At 36.3% G+C, this 20815-nt stretch overlaps 1 protein-coding gene across 2 annotated transcripts in view; it reads right to left on the bottom strand.

Annotated features, from left to right (window-relative positions):
- Positions 1-20815, bottom strand: part of LOC131073022 (vacuolar protein sorting-associated protein 51 homolog) — a 184207-nt gene that overhangs the window by 75544 nt on the left and 87848 nt on the right. For both annotated transcript variants that reach the window (XM_058009362.2, XM_058009363.2), the window contains exons 11-15: positions 20569-20642; positions 20150-20216; positions 17093-17217; positions 13528-13794; positions 10098-10214 (exon numbers count right to left, since the gene is read on the bottom strand). In XM_058009362.2, coding sequence (XP_057865345.2) covers positions 10098-10214; positions 13528-13794; positions 17093-17217; positions 20150-20216; positions 20569-20642 — 650 coding nt within the window. The remainder of the gene's footprint in view (positions 1-10097; positions 10215-13527; positions 13795-17092; positions 17218-20149; positions 20217-20568; positions 20643-20815) is intronic.

Raw genomic sequence — 20815 nt, 5'->3', positions numbered from 1 at the left:
TCAACAACAATATTATTCATAAAAGCTTATAGAACTAGCACCAAGAGTTGTATCTGCTCCTAGTGATTCATAGTCACGGTTCAATAAAGGGACAAGGTACCACATCCCCATACCCACACCTTCTGGTGATCACTGATAGTATACATAATATAGACATACCGTATTCAATTACTCTCAGTTCCTCAAACATAGGATAGTCTTCTGCATCACATCATGCATTCAACAACAATATTATTCATAAAAGCTTATAGAACTAGCACCAAGAGTTGTATCTGCTCCTAGTGATTCATAGTCACGGTTCAATAAAGGGACAAGGTACCACATCCCCATACCCACACCTTCTGGTGATCACTGATAGTATAGATAATATAGACATACCGTATTCAATTACTCTCATTACCTAATTTGATTGGCATCCATGTCCCTCTACCCATCAATCTGGATGTTTGGTTGACTATGGTACCAGAAGTAATTATCTATTGCCTTGAAGCATTTCCTCAAACATAGGATAGTCTTCTGCATCACATCATGCATTCAACAACAATATTATTCATAAAAGCTTATAGAACTAGCACCAAGAGTTGTATCTGCTCCTAGTGATTCATAGTCACGGTTCAATAAAGGGACAAGGTACCACATCCCCATACCCACACCTTCTGGTGATCACTGATAGTATAGATAATATAGACATACCGTATTCAATTACTCTCATTTCCTCAAACATAGGATAGTCTTCTGCATCACATCATGCATTCAACAACAATATTATTCATAAAAGCTTATAGAACTAGCACCAAGAGTTGTATCTGCTCCTAGTGATTCATAGTCACGGTTCAATAAAGGGACAAGGTACCACATCCCCATACCCACACCTTCTGGTGATCACTGATAGTATAGATAATATAGACATACCGTATTCAATTACTCTCATTTCCTCAAACATAGGATAGTCTTCTGCATCACATCATGCATTCAACAACAATATTATTCATAAAAGCTTATAGAACTAGCACCAAGAGTTGTATCCGCTCCTAGTGATTCATAGTCACGGTTCAATAAAGGGACAAGGTACCACATCCCCATACCCACACCTTCTGGTGATCACTGATAGTATAGATAATATAGACATACCGTATTCAATTACTCTCATTACCTAATTTGATTGGCATCCATGTCCCTCTACCCATCAATCTGGATGTTTGGTTGACTATGGTACCATTCAACATTTGGTCTAACTCTATATGTATCTTTAGCATTACATTTTGCATAAATTGTATGTTGTTTCCCATGCACTACTATCTGTTACTTATTTGATATGTTATACTATGTGGATCATAAATCCCTGATTATAATTTTTTTGGTTTTATAAGTGGTCATAAATCCCAAGCACTACTAACTGTTACTTATTTGAGCTTCTACATATGTAGCAGATATTATGGAACTAAAGGGAATATAGATATGGAAGAGCAGAATAAGTGAGAAACAAATGAGATGATTGATGAACACAAGGTTGGTTTTAAAAATTTCTCACTATAGCTACCACCTAAATAGGATGTTAAGTATACCGAAATTCAACGAGGGTCTACACTTGTGATATCAGACCTTATCAACACCATCCCAAAAATGGAATCATGCAATTGGTACATCAATTATTAAACTTATATGTTATAGTTCCAAGCAAAAGTTCATATTTAGCATCACCTCGATCCAAGTACCATGAGATTTTTATCCAACCATCAGAAGTTCTCAAAATGACATTTTGCACATATGAAGGTCACTCCAAGTTCAAGGTTATACATTTTGTACTTACCCATGTACATAGGACATTTCAATATCCAACAATCATTACATGTAAAGATCATCTTCATCCCATAGAGATGAAGTGATGTCTCTATCGAAGGAAAACAAATATTATGTTAAATCTAAATGTTGTTTCAAAAAGAAAAAGTCAAATATTTTGACCACATTATTTCAATTGAATGTGTTAATGTTGATCTTATCAAAACTGAAATCTTAAACATTAGTTCAATAAGCAATACAAAAAACAATTGCATGTTGAGATCTAAGTTGCTGAGTACGCCCCTATTGGATCTCAATCTCATACCAAATGGGTGTGGTTATGGGTCCTGTGACTAGAGGAGCCTAGGTACACCTAGGGTGCCTAGACGGACCCACAATGAACCCAAGGGCTGCCCAGATTTGTCAAATACTTGATTTCACCATTAAGTGATAAACTTTTGAAGTGTACAACATGAAGATTTGAGTGGTTTCAAGGCCTTAATTCGTGCTGCCCCTCAACCCCGTTGGGGATGTTGCCCCCAAACCCCCACAAGGAATGCTACCACTTGACCCCACTAGGGACATGTTGTGACCTTTTTGACACATCGCCCCATTGCAAATGGGGACCCTCTCTTTTCCTGCTTTCTAGGGTTTTTGTTAGTGTCCTATGACCTTTTGCTGCAGTTTCACCAAGCCTTGTCCAGTTCAGAGCATTTTAGGCCTGACGATTGAAAGTTAGTTTTTGCAAGTTATGTGATTCTGAAATGCGAACACCACCAGAGTGCTTAGAGAGGCCAAAGGACGAAGATCATAATTGATTTGGACGAATTTGGACAACTTTCTATTTTTAGAAAGTTTGCTTTTTTGTTTTTTCCTATTTTTTAGGAAGTTTCGTTTTTGGCCTTTTTAGCCCAAATCCCTAGTATGGCTATTTTTAGAAAGTTTTCCCTATTTTTTAGGGATGTCTGCTTTTTGCTTTTTCGGAATGGGAACCTAGGGTTTACACTTGCACCATGACCTGCTTCAACCGGAACTCGAAAATTCCAAGTTTTGATCTAAAAAGCTAAATCCCTAGATTTTAGGCTTTTTGATTTTTCGGGATGCAAACCTAGGGTTTACACTTGCACCACTGACCTGCTTCGAACGGAACTCGAAAAATTCCAAGTTTTGACCTAAAAAAGCTAAATCCCTAGATTTTAGGCTTTTTGCTTTTTCGGGATGCAAACCTAGGGTTTACACTTGTACCACTGACCTGCTTCGACCGCGATCCAAAATTTTCAAGTTTTGACCCAAAAAGCTAAGTTCCTATATTTTAGGGGGTCATGGCACCTTCGAAGGATAATCAGCTCGAAAAATCATCCTGATCCTCAAATGTCCTGAAATTTGGCTAAGTCTGGAATGTCATCCTGATCCTGAAATTTGACTAAGTCTGGAAAATTGGAGAATCCTCCAAAAACTAGATTTTGCATTATTAGTCCTAGAGGCCCGAAACCACTCTCAAACATCCTGACAATATATATGAAATATAACTTAAAGTATAAGAAAGAGAAAATGTTACATTTCATATATAGTCCGCCCTCTTGAGAGACCTTCAAAGTCCGCCCAAGGTGGAGAGCGCCTCAAAGTCTGCCCAAGCATGTGGGAGCACTCTTCAAAGTCCGCCCAAGCATGTGGAAAGCGCCTTAAAGTCCGCCCAAGGTGGGAGCACTCTTTAAAGTCTGCCCAAGCATGCCAAGTGATGGAGAAGCCTTGTCCAAAGTCCACCCAAGAAGAGAGGTCATGTGGGAGCTAACTTCAAAGTTTGCCATGCCTTAGGAGAGTCATGAGGAGGGACCTTCAAAGTCCGCCCCATGCCCTAGTCAAATTTACACCTTGATGGAGGCCATGAAGGAACAGTCACCAAAGTCCGCCCAAGAAGAGAGGTCATGTGGGAGATAACTTCAAAGTCCGCCCCATGCCTTAGTCAAATTTACACCTTGATGGAGGCCATGAAGGAGCAATGTCTAAAGTCCGCCCCATGCCTTAGCCAAAATTTCGCCATGAAGGAGCAAAGGCTAAAGTCCGCCCAAGGTCTTCAAGGCTATGTAGGAGAGACCTCCAAAGTCCGCCAAGGGTAAAGAGAGCCATGAGGAGAGGCCTTCAAAGTCCGCCCCATGCCTTAGCCAAAATTTCGCCTTGATGGAGCCAAGTCTAAAGTCCGCCAAAGGTTCGAGAGCCATGTAGGAGGTGCCACCAAAGTCCGCCATGCCTAAGGGGACTCACCAAAACTTCACCCAAGGTGCTGTTGAGTGAATGGCCTTGAAACTCCGCGCTATCCTACCATGTTGGTGGCCAACCCTTCAAAGTCCGCCATGTTTTGGAAGAGGCCCTGATGGCCAACACTCTAAAGTCCGCCATGTGTGTGGGGTGCCCAAGGGGTGAAGTCCAAAGTCCGCCCTATGTTGGAGACCCCGCCCTACCCTAGCAAAATGATGCAAAGGTCTAGAAGTCTGCCCATGTTGGAGATGTCTTAGAAGTCCGCCTAGGGGGTGTGTTCCAAAGTCCACCCTATGCCTTAGCTAAAAAATTCGCCGTGATTGAGCTTTGCTTAAAGTCCGCCCTCCATGTTGAAGGGACCCTTCAAAACTCCGCCCAAGGAAGTAGATGCTAAGTATGATGTTGAAGAGCCTTCTCAAACCCCGCCATGCCTTGGAGAGGTAAGGAAAGTCCGCCCAAGTTTGAGGAAGATGAAGGTAAGCCTCCAAAAGTCCGCCTACACATAAAAGTCAAACAGAATCAACGAAAATACAAAGTGATGTCATGAAAATCCTTCAAGATTTCGAACTTAAATCCAAAATAGAAAGTTTTCAAAAGGAGAATATTGGAAGATTGATAAGGATTTCGAACTTAAATCCAAAATGGAAAGTTTTTTTTAAAGAGAATATTGGAAGATTAATAAATATTTCGAACTTATAGCCAAATTGGAAACTTTTGGAAGATATTTTCTTTGAATTTGGAAACATGACAACACTTTCCAAAAGAATGAAGTTAAAATTGGAAACATGATTTGGAAGATTTTAAGGGTTTTTGATTGAGGATTTAACTTTATTTACAAATACTTCGTTGTAAACTTCATTTCTACACCAAGAAGTTCGAAAATATTAAGGAGAGCATAGTAAAATACTTTCAGTTTGGAGTTCATCTGGAGAAAGTTTTGGATATTGCTGGAAGTTGGATAAACTTTTTTGACAAAAGTTTCACAGATTTTTGGAGAAAGACAACCAGTATAAGGACGAATTATTGAATCTCTCCTGAATTTTTGAGTATTTTTGAAGGTGAAATTAAATTCATGATGCAGATTTATGTATTTTCTGAGTTTTTCCAGAGTTTGAGAAATGATTTTTTAGTGAATTTGTTCGAATTTCTAAGGGAGGAAAATCATTTTTTTGGCTAAGTATAAGAAATTTTTGGAGTTATAACACTTGGTGTTGGATTGTGATCACAGTTATCTTGAAGGTTGGAGAATTTACATGTGAAAATCCCATTCTCATGGCTAAGTATGAAAATGAAGTGAAATTTTCCAAACACTTAGCCGTTCGCAGCCTCGATTTTCTTTAATCCAAGATAGATTTCTAACTTATTTTCCTTTGGTTTTACAGGTCGCAAGAGGAAATAGAAGCGGGATCATCATAGAGATCGCAGTTGGAGTTCACAGGCAAGGTTCATTCGGGCGTGAAGATAGCCAAAATTTGGCTAAGTATGGGAAATGTTGAAGGCATGTCAGGGTATCAAGAAGAAGGACATGATCACAGCGAATGCCTAAACAGCTTAATCCCATCATTTCATATTTGCAAGGGGTTACCCAAAGCTTTTTAACCCTCCTCCCACACAACATAAATTGGCAACTGAAGGCAAGATCATCACAGAAAACACAAATGGAGTTTCGAGCCAATTTCAGAATTGAAAACGAGACCACGAGCAAGGTTCGTCCGAGCATAGAGAGGGACAAAATTTGGCTAAGTATGAGAAATACTTCGCGAAGAGATTTCTTCTCCAAATTCGAGGCACTTGAAAGAATCTCAAGGCATCAAGAAAGAAAAGTTCTCAGACTTGGTGAAAATATGGGAAAGTTAAATAAACTTCCAACTTCTTGAAGGATTTCATCTCCTGAAGGAATTAAAAAGACAAGCTCCCAAGCAGAATCAAATGGCGACAAGAAGGAATCAAATTTCCATACTTAGATGATTTCTTGACACAAATTGGAGAATTCAAGGAAGACATCCAACACGTTGACGTGGCGCCTCGTCATTTTCCAGCCAATCAGATCGCTCCAAGTCAGCATGTCCAGGTTCGATGAACATGACTTATCAAGAAGCTTCTAGAAGGGCACACTTCACAATGCAACAACCTTCTATTTTCATTGATGGTTCATATTTAGCAAGAAGGACAAGTGTCCCAAATGTAATTGGTCGAGGGTAGTTAGTTTTGGGAAACCCTAATTAGGGTTTATAGCTTTCAATCTAGGCCCTTGATCACTGTTTGATCTCGACCGTTCATTTATTCTTGAAAACTATATAAGGCTACCTCCTTTCATTTGGAGAGGGTGAGGTTTTTGATGTATTGTTGCTTAAGGTCATTTCCAGATAATATATTGCATGTGCGCTGCTTTGTAATCTCTATTATTTGAATGATTTGCATGGTTTCAATTGCCTCAACACTTAGTTAGAATTAATTTAGATTTGCTTTCATTGTTGTTAATTTGAATGAAGGATTTGATAAGTGTCAATTAATGGTGTATCTCCGCTCACACTTTTGGTAAATGGATGATTTCCATCTTGCTGTGTAAAGTTAGTCTGAGCCCATCCCCTGTGCATCCCAACATCTCGATCATAAGCACAACCCATTGAAGATTGCACCGGCCTTGTGTAGTTGTCCCTAGTGTGGCGAAGCAAGGTTTGGTTCCTCGAGAGCACCCAGTTGATACCGTCTCCCGAATTCGTAGGATTAGATTAGCCTTCCTGAACCCTATCTCTTTTTCTCTTTCTTTTGAAAGTCTAAATCCCAGAAAATTCCAAAACAAGAAGAAGAGCCTAAAAATTGCTAAATCCATCTAAGTCTAGCAGTTCAAAAATACTTGTCAAACGTAAGTCCCCCTTGAAAATTTCAGCATACACTACCCAAGAAGCTATTCCACTAAAGTCGCTTGTTCGCACATATAGACCTTGGAATCAGAAGTGATTTTTTAGGAGAGGATAGAATACCCAAAGAGGATAGAATACCTTTGGGTATCCTATCCTAATGTTTGGTAGATGATAAAACAGACACCAACAGGACGTTGCTCCAAGACCCCCATGAGGGATGTTGTCCCTCCCTATTGAGGTCTCCGCTCATAGTTCCCACTATTTATTGGGATCTCTTGTCACATAAGAAACTTGATTACGATGAGGAAGTTTGGGAGTGGAGATCAAACTAACAACTTAGACGATTATCTTTATGACTATCATAATATCATTGAGCAATGATTAAGTATCATACTCTTAAAGAGTTTGTATATTTATAAAAAAAAGTTGCAGACACACACGCACACACACAATATATAACTGTCATACCTATTCATACCATATCCAAGGGGAAAAAGTGTGCCATATCAACATACCGAAACCCAAGACCCACACTCGTCCCTATACCAAAACTAGCAAGTTAGATTCAGACGATTCCTCAGTTTGGATGGCCACTATCAACACTTTACCAAGAATTCTGCCCATATGGTTGCACTCACATATTGCTTAAAGAAAAGTCGTATGATGAATAAAATAGAGCAGAGCACAAACTTGTCAAGCAGAAGAAAGCATGAACTACCATCAACTCTAGTGCAAACTACATAATATTTTTCCAAGTCATGCATCATTGAATGTGATTCTTAAAGCTCTATACCTACCCATCATTGAATGTGTCCCAATAGCTTTTTAGAGTCACAAACTTAAAACGACGGAGTGTTTGCAATCCACAAATGATAAAGAGGTGTTTGTACTTGTGCATACTCTAGCTAAATGGATGTTGTGCTTGTAAACTAATTTTTTTTATAAGACTAACCATAAGTCTTGTGCCTTCTCCAACTAAAACCTTTTGTCATAAAATAGCAAAAGTGGGTAGATAGTTCTAAGGTTGACTTTCAAATTTTGCAAAATGAAAAATAGTGTTGCAGATGCGCTATCTTGTAAAGAGGAAGAAATTATGGTGTGAACAAAATCTCAAATATGGCTCCAAAATGGATTCCATAGGTTCACCAAGAATACATCAAACATGACAATTGCATGAGGATCATTGATCAAAGAGATAAACGTTAAACTTCCCAAATTTTATTTGATAAGTGTTGTATTTTGGTTCGGTTGCATGACCTGCTTTGCTAGATTCTAGACCCAGGATACACCAGTATTCAAGGGAATAATAATTTGCCAAATTTTGGACATGATGGTTAGTCAAAACCTATTAAAATGTGTGCAACTCTTTTACTAAAAAAGGAGTGACTAAAGATACATAATTATTTCCAAAATATGACACATTCCAAAGAAAGAAGCAAAATATTACATCTTCTTAGCCAAAAGTGTGAAGAGATCTCTATGGATTTTATTCATGATCTAACTGATTCTTCCTACATCATTGTAAATCACTCCACGTATGTCAGACATGGTAAACACTTTTGTGGGGAATGCTTACAAATTACATGGCTTTCATACATAAACGTGCACAACAAATGTCATATTCTAGTTTGAAATTTTTCGACTGGATGTCATTAAAAACTTGATGGTCTGATGGTAGTTGTGAACAAAAGCTTCGAAGGACATTTGTACCTTTTTATTACCTCGAATTGACAGAATCAATAGTTTAAGTGATGTACCATCCATAATGGTGATATAATACCAGTTACTCTACATCATGCACATCGACTCTATTTACGGCCCTTTACATGTATAACCATTTCTTAAATATTTCCTTTGGACCAACATCAAAGTGTCATCTGTTATAAAGTATGTTCAAAAGTCTCAAAAGACAATCAGCATTGATAAGAACTTAGAATGTACTTGCAATTGCATGATGTAGCAAGGTAACCGGATAACTAACACAATAAGGAATGAGAATTTGAGGAAGGTGAAAGGGTTTTTGTGTGCCTTCATCCGCACATGAAAACCTCAAGTTGTGGCTGATCGTTTACGGATCATTTCTCACTTGGAAGGAAATTAGGCATGTTTCTTAGGAAGTGGATTTATCATAATCAAGTTAACTCCATAATGTTCATTCACATATCTTATCTCAAGATGAAACTGTTAATGCACAATCTTATTCAAACTGAATTACAACCAGTCCTTGACAAAGATGAGCAACATGTGCTTGAACCTGAAAGAGTTCTTGGATATTCCTTAAAAGGTTTTTGTACTTCAACCATATCACAAAGCATTTTATTTAAGTGATTGTGTTCGGAGAACATAAGATAACTTTAGGAACCCAATGTTTCACAAGAACGTTACTGACCACCATCATGATCATTTCACAAGGAGTGAATATCATATTTCTCAATTAGTTTGACATGATTTCTCAATGACTAGAAGCCTTTCTTACTACAAGTTGACCTAAATCAACTAGCATGTTACCAATGAGTTTATCCATGATTTTTAATCTCCCTAAAGGGCAAAGGATATTTCTCTCATTGAATGTTTCTACCATGCAACACATTCTAATAAGATAGAAAACTAACTGATTATAGTCTGCTCAAGACTAGAAAATTCATCAAGTTGTGCTTATACAAAAAATTGGAAAACAGACAATTTTTACAACAGTAGAACAATTCTCTATGTCTGATGAGTGTTTAATTTTAACTCCCCCAAAGAAGGCCAGTATAATCACGGTTCAACTTTTCAAGAGCATAAATGCTTATTAACTTAACTTCTCCAAGTAGCCATTAGATTGTAATATTCCAGCCTGGAAAAAATGGAGCTAATCCCATAACTTACATCATATTCAACAGAAAAAATATTTTAAATTGTAAATTTACATCATATCCAGCAGAGCAAAGATTTTAAATTGTTAAAAAGGCCATTACTTAAATTTGATACATAATACAACTCATGAACAAAAAATTCACATTATTTTCAAATATTCTTCATCATTCAACCTATTTACATCAACTGTTTCTCATTCTTCTACTGGTTTGAAATCTGCAGAAGATTAAGGAACAAGAAAAAGTTCACTAAGAACAAGTGCAAGAAAAGGAATCACTGCTTCTGCCAAACAGAATCACAAAAGAATCGCATGCAAAACACATGTAAGAGGTCATGACTCACAAGATGCATAAGACTTCCTCCAGTCGAACGAAACATTCGACAAATCTCAGCAGGAACAAATGGAGGCCCTTCCTCATAGCTTCTAGCCCCACCCCCAGAGAAAGCAGCAGCTATCTCCTGTAAATCAATGAATCAACAATTTCAATCAGCTTGAGGAACCAAAAAAGAAATTCAGCTCAACATGTAAAACAAGAACCAGCTTTTCCATTTGTTTCAGTTTGTCGTCTTTAAAAGAATAAGAAATGAATGATTCGGTTTAATGGAATAGCCTCCCATGGTTTGACAGGATTTATTCAAGAATTTTATGCCAAGTAAAACCACTAGACAAACTATTACTGGACAAAAATAATATATTGTGCAAAATATGAAAAGAACATCATAAAATAAATATGGACATAGAACACACTGTGAAAAAATTATTAAAGTACAGTACCATCAATGCCATTCTATAAGTACATAGACTCTGTTCTTTTGGATGCCAATTTCATTTAATTTCTTTTAGGTAACCCACTATTTCTATTGGTTTTGATCTTGGATAGATGAATACTTTGTAATTCCTCAAAACAAATCCCACAAGATCACTAATTAGCTAATTCACAAATTTTAAAATATTTGCACTCATCTCTGAGTAACCAAGCAACTGATCTACATTATGTGGATAGGCCAAACTTTTCTAGTCGAGTGAAAAGCATACACTCAGAAGTATACAAGTGAAGTTAGAATTTTGGTAAAATTACTTTTTTCAACAATATAGGAAGCACTCCCAGTTCTTAATTTTGCATCCTGTTCAAAGTCACTTCCATCCATAGGACACTACTGAATTAAGTGGATACAAGAACCAATAAATTATGAAACTAAAACCAGATCCATATTATGAAACTAAAGCGAACCAATAAGCTAGGCACATATGCCAAGGGAAAACTAGTGAAGATTTCTACCATCCAATTGCTACTTTATAAGTTGTATATTCATCTAAGAATCTCACTTCCAGCCTGACATGACAAGCATCTAGCTTTTAGAAAACATCGACACTTAATTAATATCATTAGAACCAGATTAAATATTGACTTGAAAAAAATATCATACTAATTTGAAGCTTAAAGACAACTACAAAATTCAAGCCATATTTCTGATTCAGATCCTGAATCTGTAGCATTCTACCCATCAACTCTTGTTATGAGAAACTTCATGATATTTTATAGCAGCGGAAGTCGATTTGCAGCTCAAATAAATTCTTAACGTTCAAGGTAAGGTTATTAAATATTTGCTATGTTCACAAATCACAAATTAAATCAGTTGTATTAAGTGATTAGCATGATCATGGACAATACATTTATATTATCACGCTACATTAGAGGATATTATGTTGACCAAGGTTAACTCGGTTACTATCTTTTTGTAATGCTATTTGATATGAACCAAGGTTTTGATTCTAAACTTATAACTCCAAAGGATGACTCTTTCACTGCTTACAGAGGCTCATACACAAAAGTATTCAAGAAACTCTATTAAAGTCAATCATCAGGTGTGCCGATTTCCTTCAATGTCCAGGTCTAGAGCCTGGATCTACAATGACTTGTGTCTGGATATATCAATTAAATGTTATGAAAATCCCATCTAAATTGCAACAATGAAAACAAATTCACATGGGTGTTGAAATACAGTTTCAAGCTATAACATCTGTAACTGAATTTTAAATTCAACTACAAATAATCACTTCAAGAACCAACATAACAAAAATTGAACAGAGTCAAAGGCATCAAAGCAGATCAGCAATTACCCAAGACGGGAATCACTTATTACTGATATAAAACCATTGACACTGTAATGTCCCCTACTTAATCTATTTCAAATTTTCAATATACTAAAGTTGATTGATATTCTTCAATTAGTTATTAACAAGTTCTTATTTATTTTCCTCATTAGATGATTAATTTCATTATTCATAGTTTTTAATATAGATATCAGACCCTGCTAGTACTTCAGTTTTAAGGGAGAAGGGTTTACGTACGTTACCAAAGCGCTTAGAGACCAAATACAATAGGTTCCCTCAAAGTTTACAGATCCAAGCCCTTACCTATCTTGGGTCTATACCCTCAAGGCTTATGGGTCGCTGATCCCCACCCTATCTTGAGACTTAACCTATTGCTTGGATTTACGCTGCCCCTCTTTGGAACATCTCATCCCCATCTTCTTAAATACTGACAGTAATAACATGATTTAGGCTATAAGTACACTAACTTCTCATCTATTATAAATATATATGAAATTAAGTATGACTGTCATACATATTGCAGTTTATAACAATATTATTACTAGATTCTGCATAACAACTTTATCAGGCTTCATATACTAAGCATGCATATTAAGCACATCCCCATGCATACCACCAAGAACACAAATGTTACTGCCTGTAACTTGATAACAATTCTGATCTGATCTGATCAATGGTGATGTTATTGGATGCTTTGATTCCTTTCCTTTATATCTCTCAATGTGAGGGAGAGATCACACCTCTTCATCATGCATGCCCTTTGGCAAGAGACACACCCTTTCACCATTAGCACCTTTTGAAAGAGTGCAACTCTTAATTATTTCTGCCCTTTGAAAGGGACATAACCTTTCATAATCAGTTCTGCACTTCTTATTTAAATCAGATCTGCACTTTTCATTTTTCAAATTCTCCCCCCCTCAAATGAGTTTCTCTTCTCCCTTTTATATCTCATGTTAGAGGAAGTCACAACTTATCATTTCATGACTTTTGACCTTTCATTAACTTTAATCAAATTTTAATTATATTCTTTTATATTTTAATTTTAATTTTAATATTTATTCTTGTGTATTTTAATTTTATTATTATTTATTATTAAATTATATTTCAAAGTAGGGACATTACAGTCCGCCCTTCCCAAATTTGCTTGTCCTCAAGCAATGTAAATTTTAATTTTCTCAAACTAAGTCATCCACCAATATGAATAAAAAACACAAAGCATACACATGGAAAACACAAAGCATACAAATGGATATATGCAAACATGGAGCATACACGTGAATACACGTATTGTTAGATTTCTTCTTATTAACTAGAATGGTTCATTGATTCATCTTTACCCTATAGGATGGCAAGATCATAGCTCTGATACCAATTGTAATGTCCCCAAAAATCCGCAATCTATAAAACATAAAAAAAAATGCGATTTAACATTCCTATCATGAACGAATGTTAAATCGCATTTTTTTTTATGTTTTATAGATTGCGGATTTTTGGGGACATTACAAACACAACAACAAATCTAATCCAAAAATAAATTAATTAAGCAATCTGATATCATTTATAATATCAACAATATGTAGATGTTATAAAAGGAAAATAAATTTGATAAAAGACGGTCACAATTTCATCAATAAGAAACCTTCAAAAATATCTTACCTCTGTTATCTTAGGAACTACTGTCTGCTCAATAAACACAGAGAGCTGAGCCATCACAAGAACAACTCCAGTTGAAACCCTATCTGCTTGTAGCTTTTCTGCAAGAGGCAGTTTTCCATCACTGGAAACTGTTCCCCGTGAGAATGAGAGAAAGAAATTTTCAAGAGATCTAAAAAAGTCCTGAAATCCTCCTTGTACCCAATCAATGTATGCATCCCTTAACTTCACCAATATATCCAAGTTGTCATCAAGCAGCTGTCGAAAATCCTGAAAGCCAATTAAATAATATAAGTTACAACAAAAAAGTGCTTAATCAAAGATATCCTAAGCCCTTCATAAATATTTCAATGCCTTAGGCTCCAATTGTGTGACTTGTCACAGAGACATCAAGTTCCAAATATGAACCAAAATCATCAGACATATAAATTAGCATGCATCAGACAAGTATTTAAAAGAATTTTTATTAGCTTTGCCCATTTAACATTACTTCACACGAAAACCAAACGTAGAGTGTTAACAAATAGACATTGCTGTAATACTTGTAAAAGATGAATAGGAAACATAAAAATGTATTTAAGCAAGTTCCAACTATAAAAAAAATTAAAATTGTGAAAACTTTCTACATACATGCCTCTTGAATTTCTGAAGGTTGTTTTGTGCAGGATGTGGTGTAAGCTTCTCACATAGTAGACCCCATAAAGAAGATGCATTTTACAATATATTAAATATTGATGATTTAATGATTATATATTGTTAGATCCATGGCTCGTGTGTCGACACCTGAAGCTTGGGGTCCTCTAGCAATCAACACAACACATCCATGCAATTCCTTATCCACAAATCTTGGAACATGAGAAGGGGAAGCTTAGAAGCACCACCAGAATTCCAGAAACAACATTACAATTAAAAATTGGCATGGGGATAGGAACACATGTTAGGGAATGCAAACCGAGGGGTGAGGATATATCTTCAAGGCACATAGATTTTAAGATTTTCACATATGCTCAGCAATCTGAACACTAAAAATTTACATGATTCATCAAAAAAGAAGAAAACAAATAAAACTGTCACAGATGATATGTATAGTCAAGAAACATTAAGGACCTAACGTTAATGTCATGACAGACTGACATCAAACCTGAAAATAGCATTAGAGAACTGCAATGCAGGATAAAATTCAGAAGTAAAAGCTATTCCATGTGAACAATCTCATATAATATGCTTAGTCACATCTAGTATGTTTCTAGCATGCCTGCATTCATGACATCTATGATTAGTCACATCCTAGTCATTCGTCATGTTTTGAGTTTATAGTTTGTTTGACCAAAGCTGAATGTAGGGCAAAAGATGAATGTAGCTTGATGATTTTGTCCTAAAAAATACAAAACCCAAATGTTGGCGTTAGTAGTAATACATCATGATGTCAGACTCAGAATTACATAAGCATCCTAGAGAGGTGAATGCACGTTTACTTGATCCAACTTTCTCTCATAACTTTTTGGAAGAACAATATTGAAGGAGCTTTATCAAGATCTATAATAGCACAACTTTGTTGACATCAACAAGCTGCATCAGCCTGCTCATGCTGTCATCAAGCTGTTAGCATTATTTTGTACACCTTAGTTGTTCTTGGCATCACGGTTTGAAAACTTGGACTTGGCGAAAATTGGGGAAGAACTTGTCTAAAACTGGAGAAATTTTACAAACAATATAAAACATACAAATTTATGAAATATTCTTCAAAAAATATGCATATTACTGAATTTAGCAACATGGTACTAATTTCTTTCATATATAGATGAAAATTAGAATTCCATCCACATCATAAATAAAAAATCTTGAAAAGCATGTATATGTCCTCGAATTAGATGGTACTGCTGCAACCTCTTCTTAAGGAACAATATCATCCCCACTAGAAGCCTCAAGCATATGACCATGATCTGAATGTAATGCAATGAACCCCCTATTGATGACCTTCTATGACATAAGGTCTTGAATCATTGTGTGGGTGTCCTCAAACTGGATGATAGCGCTACAACTTCTTGTTGAGAAACATTATCATCCTCAATAGGAGCCTCAGCAATATTATCATGATATGAATGCAATGCAATGAAGTTATGAACCCCTCACTGACAACTTGCCTTTTGCCTCCTATGTTGTCCATTCCATTGCCTCCCTCTCCAAATCAGATATATCATAAATGCTAAACACCAAATCCACATCCTATATAATTAACTCTACCTATCAATGTAACATACACACCTCCGAGTTATGGCAGTGACAATTCATTTGAGCCGTTATTACGAATAGGGTGGATGTTCCAAGGCACTCAAGCTAAGCCGGAACTATATATCCCGATAATGAGGTTACTTTCTTTAACTCCCAGGTTCAGAAGCGATGGGAGGGAAGGTAGCTTGAGCTATCCAACTTCTATATCCTCGCCTCCCAGGGGATTCAATCTAGCCTAAGATAAGGAAGTAATGGGTTAACCACTAGTTGAATTCTGATTAGTCTACCCATTCCAATATGAATTAATGTCATTGAGGTCAAGAGCCTCATGCATCTTCTACTCTTGTATCTTCTTTGATAGTAGGAATGAGTTTACCACAGTCCAAGATGATGATTTCCAGCTTTTGGATTCAACAGTGTGAGTTTATTTGCATCAACATCTAGGGTTTCTGTTTGTGTCTTAAAACACAATAACACAACTATATGCTAGCTACATGACCAAGCAGATAGGACTTGACCAGTTAGAAATATAGCAAAGGATCAACATCTCTAATAACTAAGATTAGAAAATTCAACTGTATGCATGCATGTGTAAATAGTCAACATGCAATGATACACAAATGGTGTCAATATAATAGTCAATGTATACATACATGCACATGAAAAAATTGAGCAAGACTACAACTTTGCATTACATGGCAATAATGAATTAAGAATAATTAGGCTAACTTGTGAGTATTTCATACACCTGATGAATTGTAATCACATTGTTGAATTGGCTTTTGCATATCCATTGCCAGTTATACATTTATTTAATTTCTTGCTCCGGGTTGTCTTGCTTAAACCATAAGTTCTTCATACCTTTTTCATTGTAAACTTATGGATTCACTTCTTCTTATGGGTTTTCAAATAGCATATTCAGTTTTACAGCCATACTCTCCTTGAACTGATTCTTTTTAATTCTCTTTAATATATTAAACTTGTGTTGCTTTTGTTCTTTTGTCTGTGGTCACACCATCTATTCGTTGAAGGTATCCTTCATGTAGTCCACATGATAGGATCTAATTACATGACATATCCAATCCAATGTAATAAGATAGCAGGCAAAGACAGACTTCTTGTCAAATAACACCCTTCAAAAAGCAACAAAAAGGACACCCAATAAAATAATATAAAACACAACCCACAACATCATCTACCATTGAAGACAACATGCAACACATGATAGTACACTTCATGAGAAACAAACTCCTGCCATTGTCTTGTAACTCCATAATATACTCATTTACCTTTCACAGGTGCATATACAATTCTTTTAGGTTACAAGAAATATTACCCATAAGACATCCATACTTCCTTGGAATAAAACATCCTTTCCACTATCCAAAGCCATTAGTAGTGGCTTCATTTCCTCTGATCTCCCTCTCTCCTTTTGCTGTGACTGAAGGGCTACCAGATCTCCTGTTATGCATCAACAGATATTCATACTAGCATTAGCATTTAAAGAAAATAACAATGAGTTTGCTTCAAAAAAGGAGAAAGAATTGTGTGCAGAGGCAATTTGTAGTTATACATAAGATCATATTGACAAAAATGCTGTCCGAAATAGAGTATACTTCTTTAAATCAATGTTAACAATAACCACCAATAGAGTGTACTCTAGTGCAACAGCTGGATTTTTTGTGTTCTCCATGAAAAATAACATGAACATTCATTGTTTTTGTGGACATTTTAAACTACAACAGAATCCAGTCTCTGCTTATTCTGGCACAATAGCCATATTTTTGAAATCCCACAAAATTTATTCTTAAAATTGTTATGTTAATGTTTGAAAAATAGTAGGAATATATAAACAAGATAAAAATTAAAAATAATTCAGATGTGCATATTTGTTATGCTAATTTTGTTGCTCATATGAATTGACCTGGAGCTGTTTATACTTGGCTTGTGTGGTGCCTTGTAATTGTTGACTTGGTGTTGTTATTTGTGGAGTGGTGATGCTGTAAGCCGTAGTTTGGAGGCTCGTGGTGCATGCAACCACCGCATTATCATTCTTATCCAGGCTTATTGGAGATTTAATAACCAAATCAGGTTTTTCACTCCTCTTCAGCCTTATTGGCTATTATAATTTTTTGGAAGTTTATTTATTATTTTGTGATGGCTATATCTCTGAGTTTTTGACGAGTCATCAGTCATTATGGGGTTTTCTTATCATCTATCTTTAATTATCTTGAAGAGGGGGAACTATGTCAAGTGGCGAGATGGCATCATTACTCATCTCCATTGGCTTCATCTGTTGCCTTATTTGTATGATCTAGTTCCTCTATCTAGCACACCTGGCAAGCTATTTGCTTGGAATTGTAAGAGAGATCATGTCCTAGGAGTTATTGGTAGGCATGTAGATGATGAAATCTTAGAGTCTATTGTTGGTTTTGAGTGTCCTCATGCTCTTTGGAATACAATTTGGGAGTTATATGGCAACTGTGATTCTTAAGCCATTCCTAGATGATCCTCTTTCAGATTGTGATGTGCATCTTCATCCTTCAAGAAAGATACCTTACAATTATGCTAATATTATGGAATTTCATACCTTGGAGCATTTTGAGAATTCAAATGAGGATGTGGTTGCTTCCAAGTTCTTCGTCAGAGGTAGTTGATTCGCCTTCACTTGAGATTTCCATCAATCCTAATGAGCAGGAACATCATTGTCTTTCAGACTTGGCTGGAGGACGCATTATCAGTTTTTAAGATCTTGCTTCATTGGATGAGATTTTGGCAGGTATTTCAGACATGTTTGTTGAGTCTCATCTTGCAGATTTAGGAGACACACTTGAGGAGATTTCTTTCCTCTTTGATGATAGCCATTGCATTCCTGATGTCACATCATCTTCGTCTTTGGATCTTGCTCCATATCAATTTCCACATAGTTCCAATTTGTCACCTTGTTTGTTGGATTGGAGTGTGACATCATCATCTTTCATGGACAAGGAGACACCTGAGCAGCTTTCAGAGACATTATCATTTTTCATGCTTCCATCTTATCCAACATATCCTAAATGGGAAGCATTTCTGCATCTCTACATGATTTTGTTTCTTCCTAAGGGGAGACAAGTTGTTTGTAAGTAATGGATCTTGTCTTGTCTTCAAACACTTACCATTCTCGCAGGAGAATATTCATTATGGGGGGCTACATAGTTTGTCACCTTTCCTCCTATGGGGGGGACATCATTTATATCTTCATGAAGTAGTCCCTGGGTGGTCTTAAGGAGTCCTCCTTCCTTTCGCTTTTTCTTTTCAGCATTTGCTTGTTCTCTCTTTTGAAGAGGAGTTTTCTTCCACGGGGTTTTTCTCCTTTTCTCCAGTTGTGAGAGATTTGCATTTCATTGCATTGTAGTTGTACATGGGTACCTAATATGGCAATGTGGCCAAGACCCATAATGCTTCTCATATTGCATTTTCATTCGCTGATTGCAGCTCTTGCATATTTCTCCCTAATTTGCACTTAAGGGGGGGTGTTGGTGTACGCATTTCTACCATGCACATGTTCTTAAGTTTACTTAGGAATCAACAATCTTCTAGATGCACAGCTGTATATAAATGTTCAGGTTAGGTATATCATTTTTTGCGCAGGAGTGGTTATACCTACTCTTCTTGTTGATTGGGATGTTTAGCCTCTCTTGTACTCTACTCTCCCTATTTCTACTTTATAAGCACAGCATCGGTACATTTGTAAACATCTCATTCTTCTCAATGCATTGTGTACATTGACTGGTGAATTAGCTGGTGGTTGCTTCTTATTGTTTGGTGGAGGTTTATGGTTTGGCTTGCAGCACAGACTCCTGGGTGCATCAACAGACAGTTCTTATTCCCCACTAAGCTTCAGAGCAGTACCAAAATCTCCTGCTTCCAAACCTATGAAAGCTGACAGTAAATATAATATCCAGAAATTTAGGGTAGCTAACACTAAATGTAAGTATCCATCTGTAGCAACTTAAATTGTTAAATATAAGATGATTTTGTGCCCTATTTTAAGACTAATTCTTGTCGTGGCAGCTGGACAACAATGGCAATTGAACAATCAAAAAATTAACAATGGAAAAGGGACTTTACATCTCATTCATTCAGATGTACGCGAACCATCCCAGAAATCATCAGCACAAATTAGTTTATGTTGTTGGTGCAAAGTACTTATTGTTCTTAGTTGATAATTTTTAAAAGAAAATGTGGGTATACTTTCAGAAGAAAAAGTTTGATCGCTTTGGAACTACTATAAGTTTGATCGCTTTGGAACCACTATCAAGTTAAAAGCATTGTGGTTGATAACTTTCAAATAAGAATCTTAAAACAAAGAAAAAATGAAACAAAAGCACCCAGCATGTTGAGCTTTCTGAACCTGTTACTTGTGAATAAAGGCGACCAAACATATCTGAAACATGTTGTTTGATTGCAGTCTCTGCAGCCTGCAAACATCATCAGCATATGAAATCAATATACAGAGCCCTACAATGCAAACAAGAAAATCCTTGTACATTTCAAAACCTGATTATAATACATTTGACTCAAACAAATTCTCAATTGGCAATCTTGAGAAAAAAATAAAAATGAAAAAGCATCACATCAGCATCAACATACTCAAATTTGCAGTGCTCTACATTGCATATACAGAGTGTATTACCAAAGCCTATCAGAAAAATTAAGCCACCTTAGCAAACTTATACACAGTGCATTACCAAAGCCTATCAGAAAAACTAAGCCACCTTAGCAAACTTATACACAGTGCATTACCAAAGCCTATCAGAAAAATTAAGCCACCTTAATAGCATAATCCGGAAGGCCTGCCTCAGGTAAAACTTCATCCATCCTCCTGACATCTGCAGAAATTACTCCTGAGATCACAATGTTACATGTTTCAGAACAAGATAAAAAAGGAAACTTGAACTGCAGAATCCAGAATAATAGTCCAACATAAATGTATGCTTACAAGTTTGACAATGAAGATAACAATGACTTTTAAAATCATTTAGACCAAACTGATCTGCCACTCTAGTCAAAGTATCTC

This window comes from Cryptomeria japonica, chromosome 6, assembly GCF_030272615.1.
Source record: "Cryptomeria japonica chromosome 6, Sugi_1.0, whole genome shotgun sequence".
NCBI lineage: Eukaryota > Viridiplantae > Streptophyta > Pinopsida > Cupressales > Cupressaceae > Cryptomeria > Cryptomeria japonica.
Note: the sequence above shows the minus strand (reverse complement) of the source record. Positions and strands in the feature narration are given on the sequence as shown.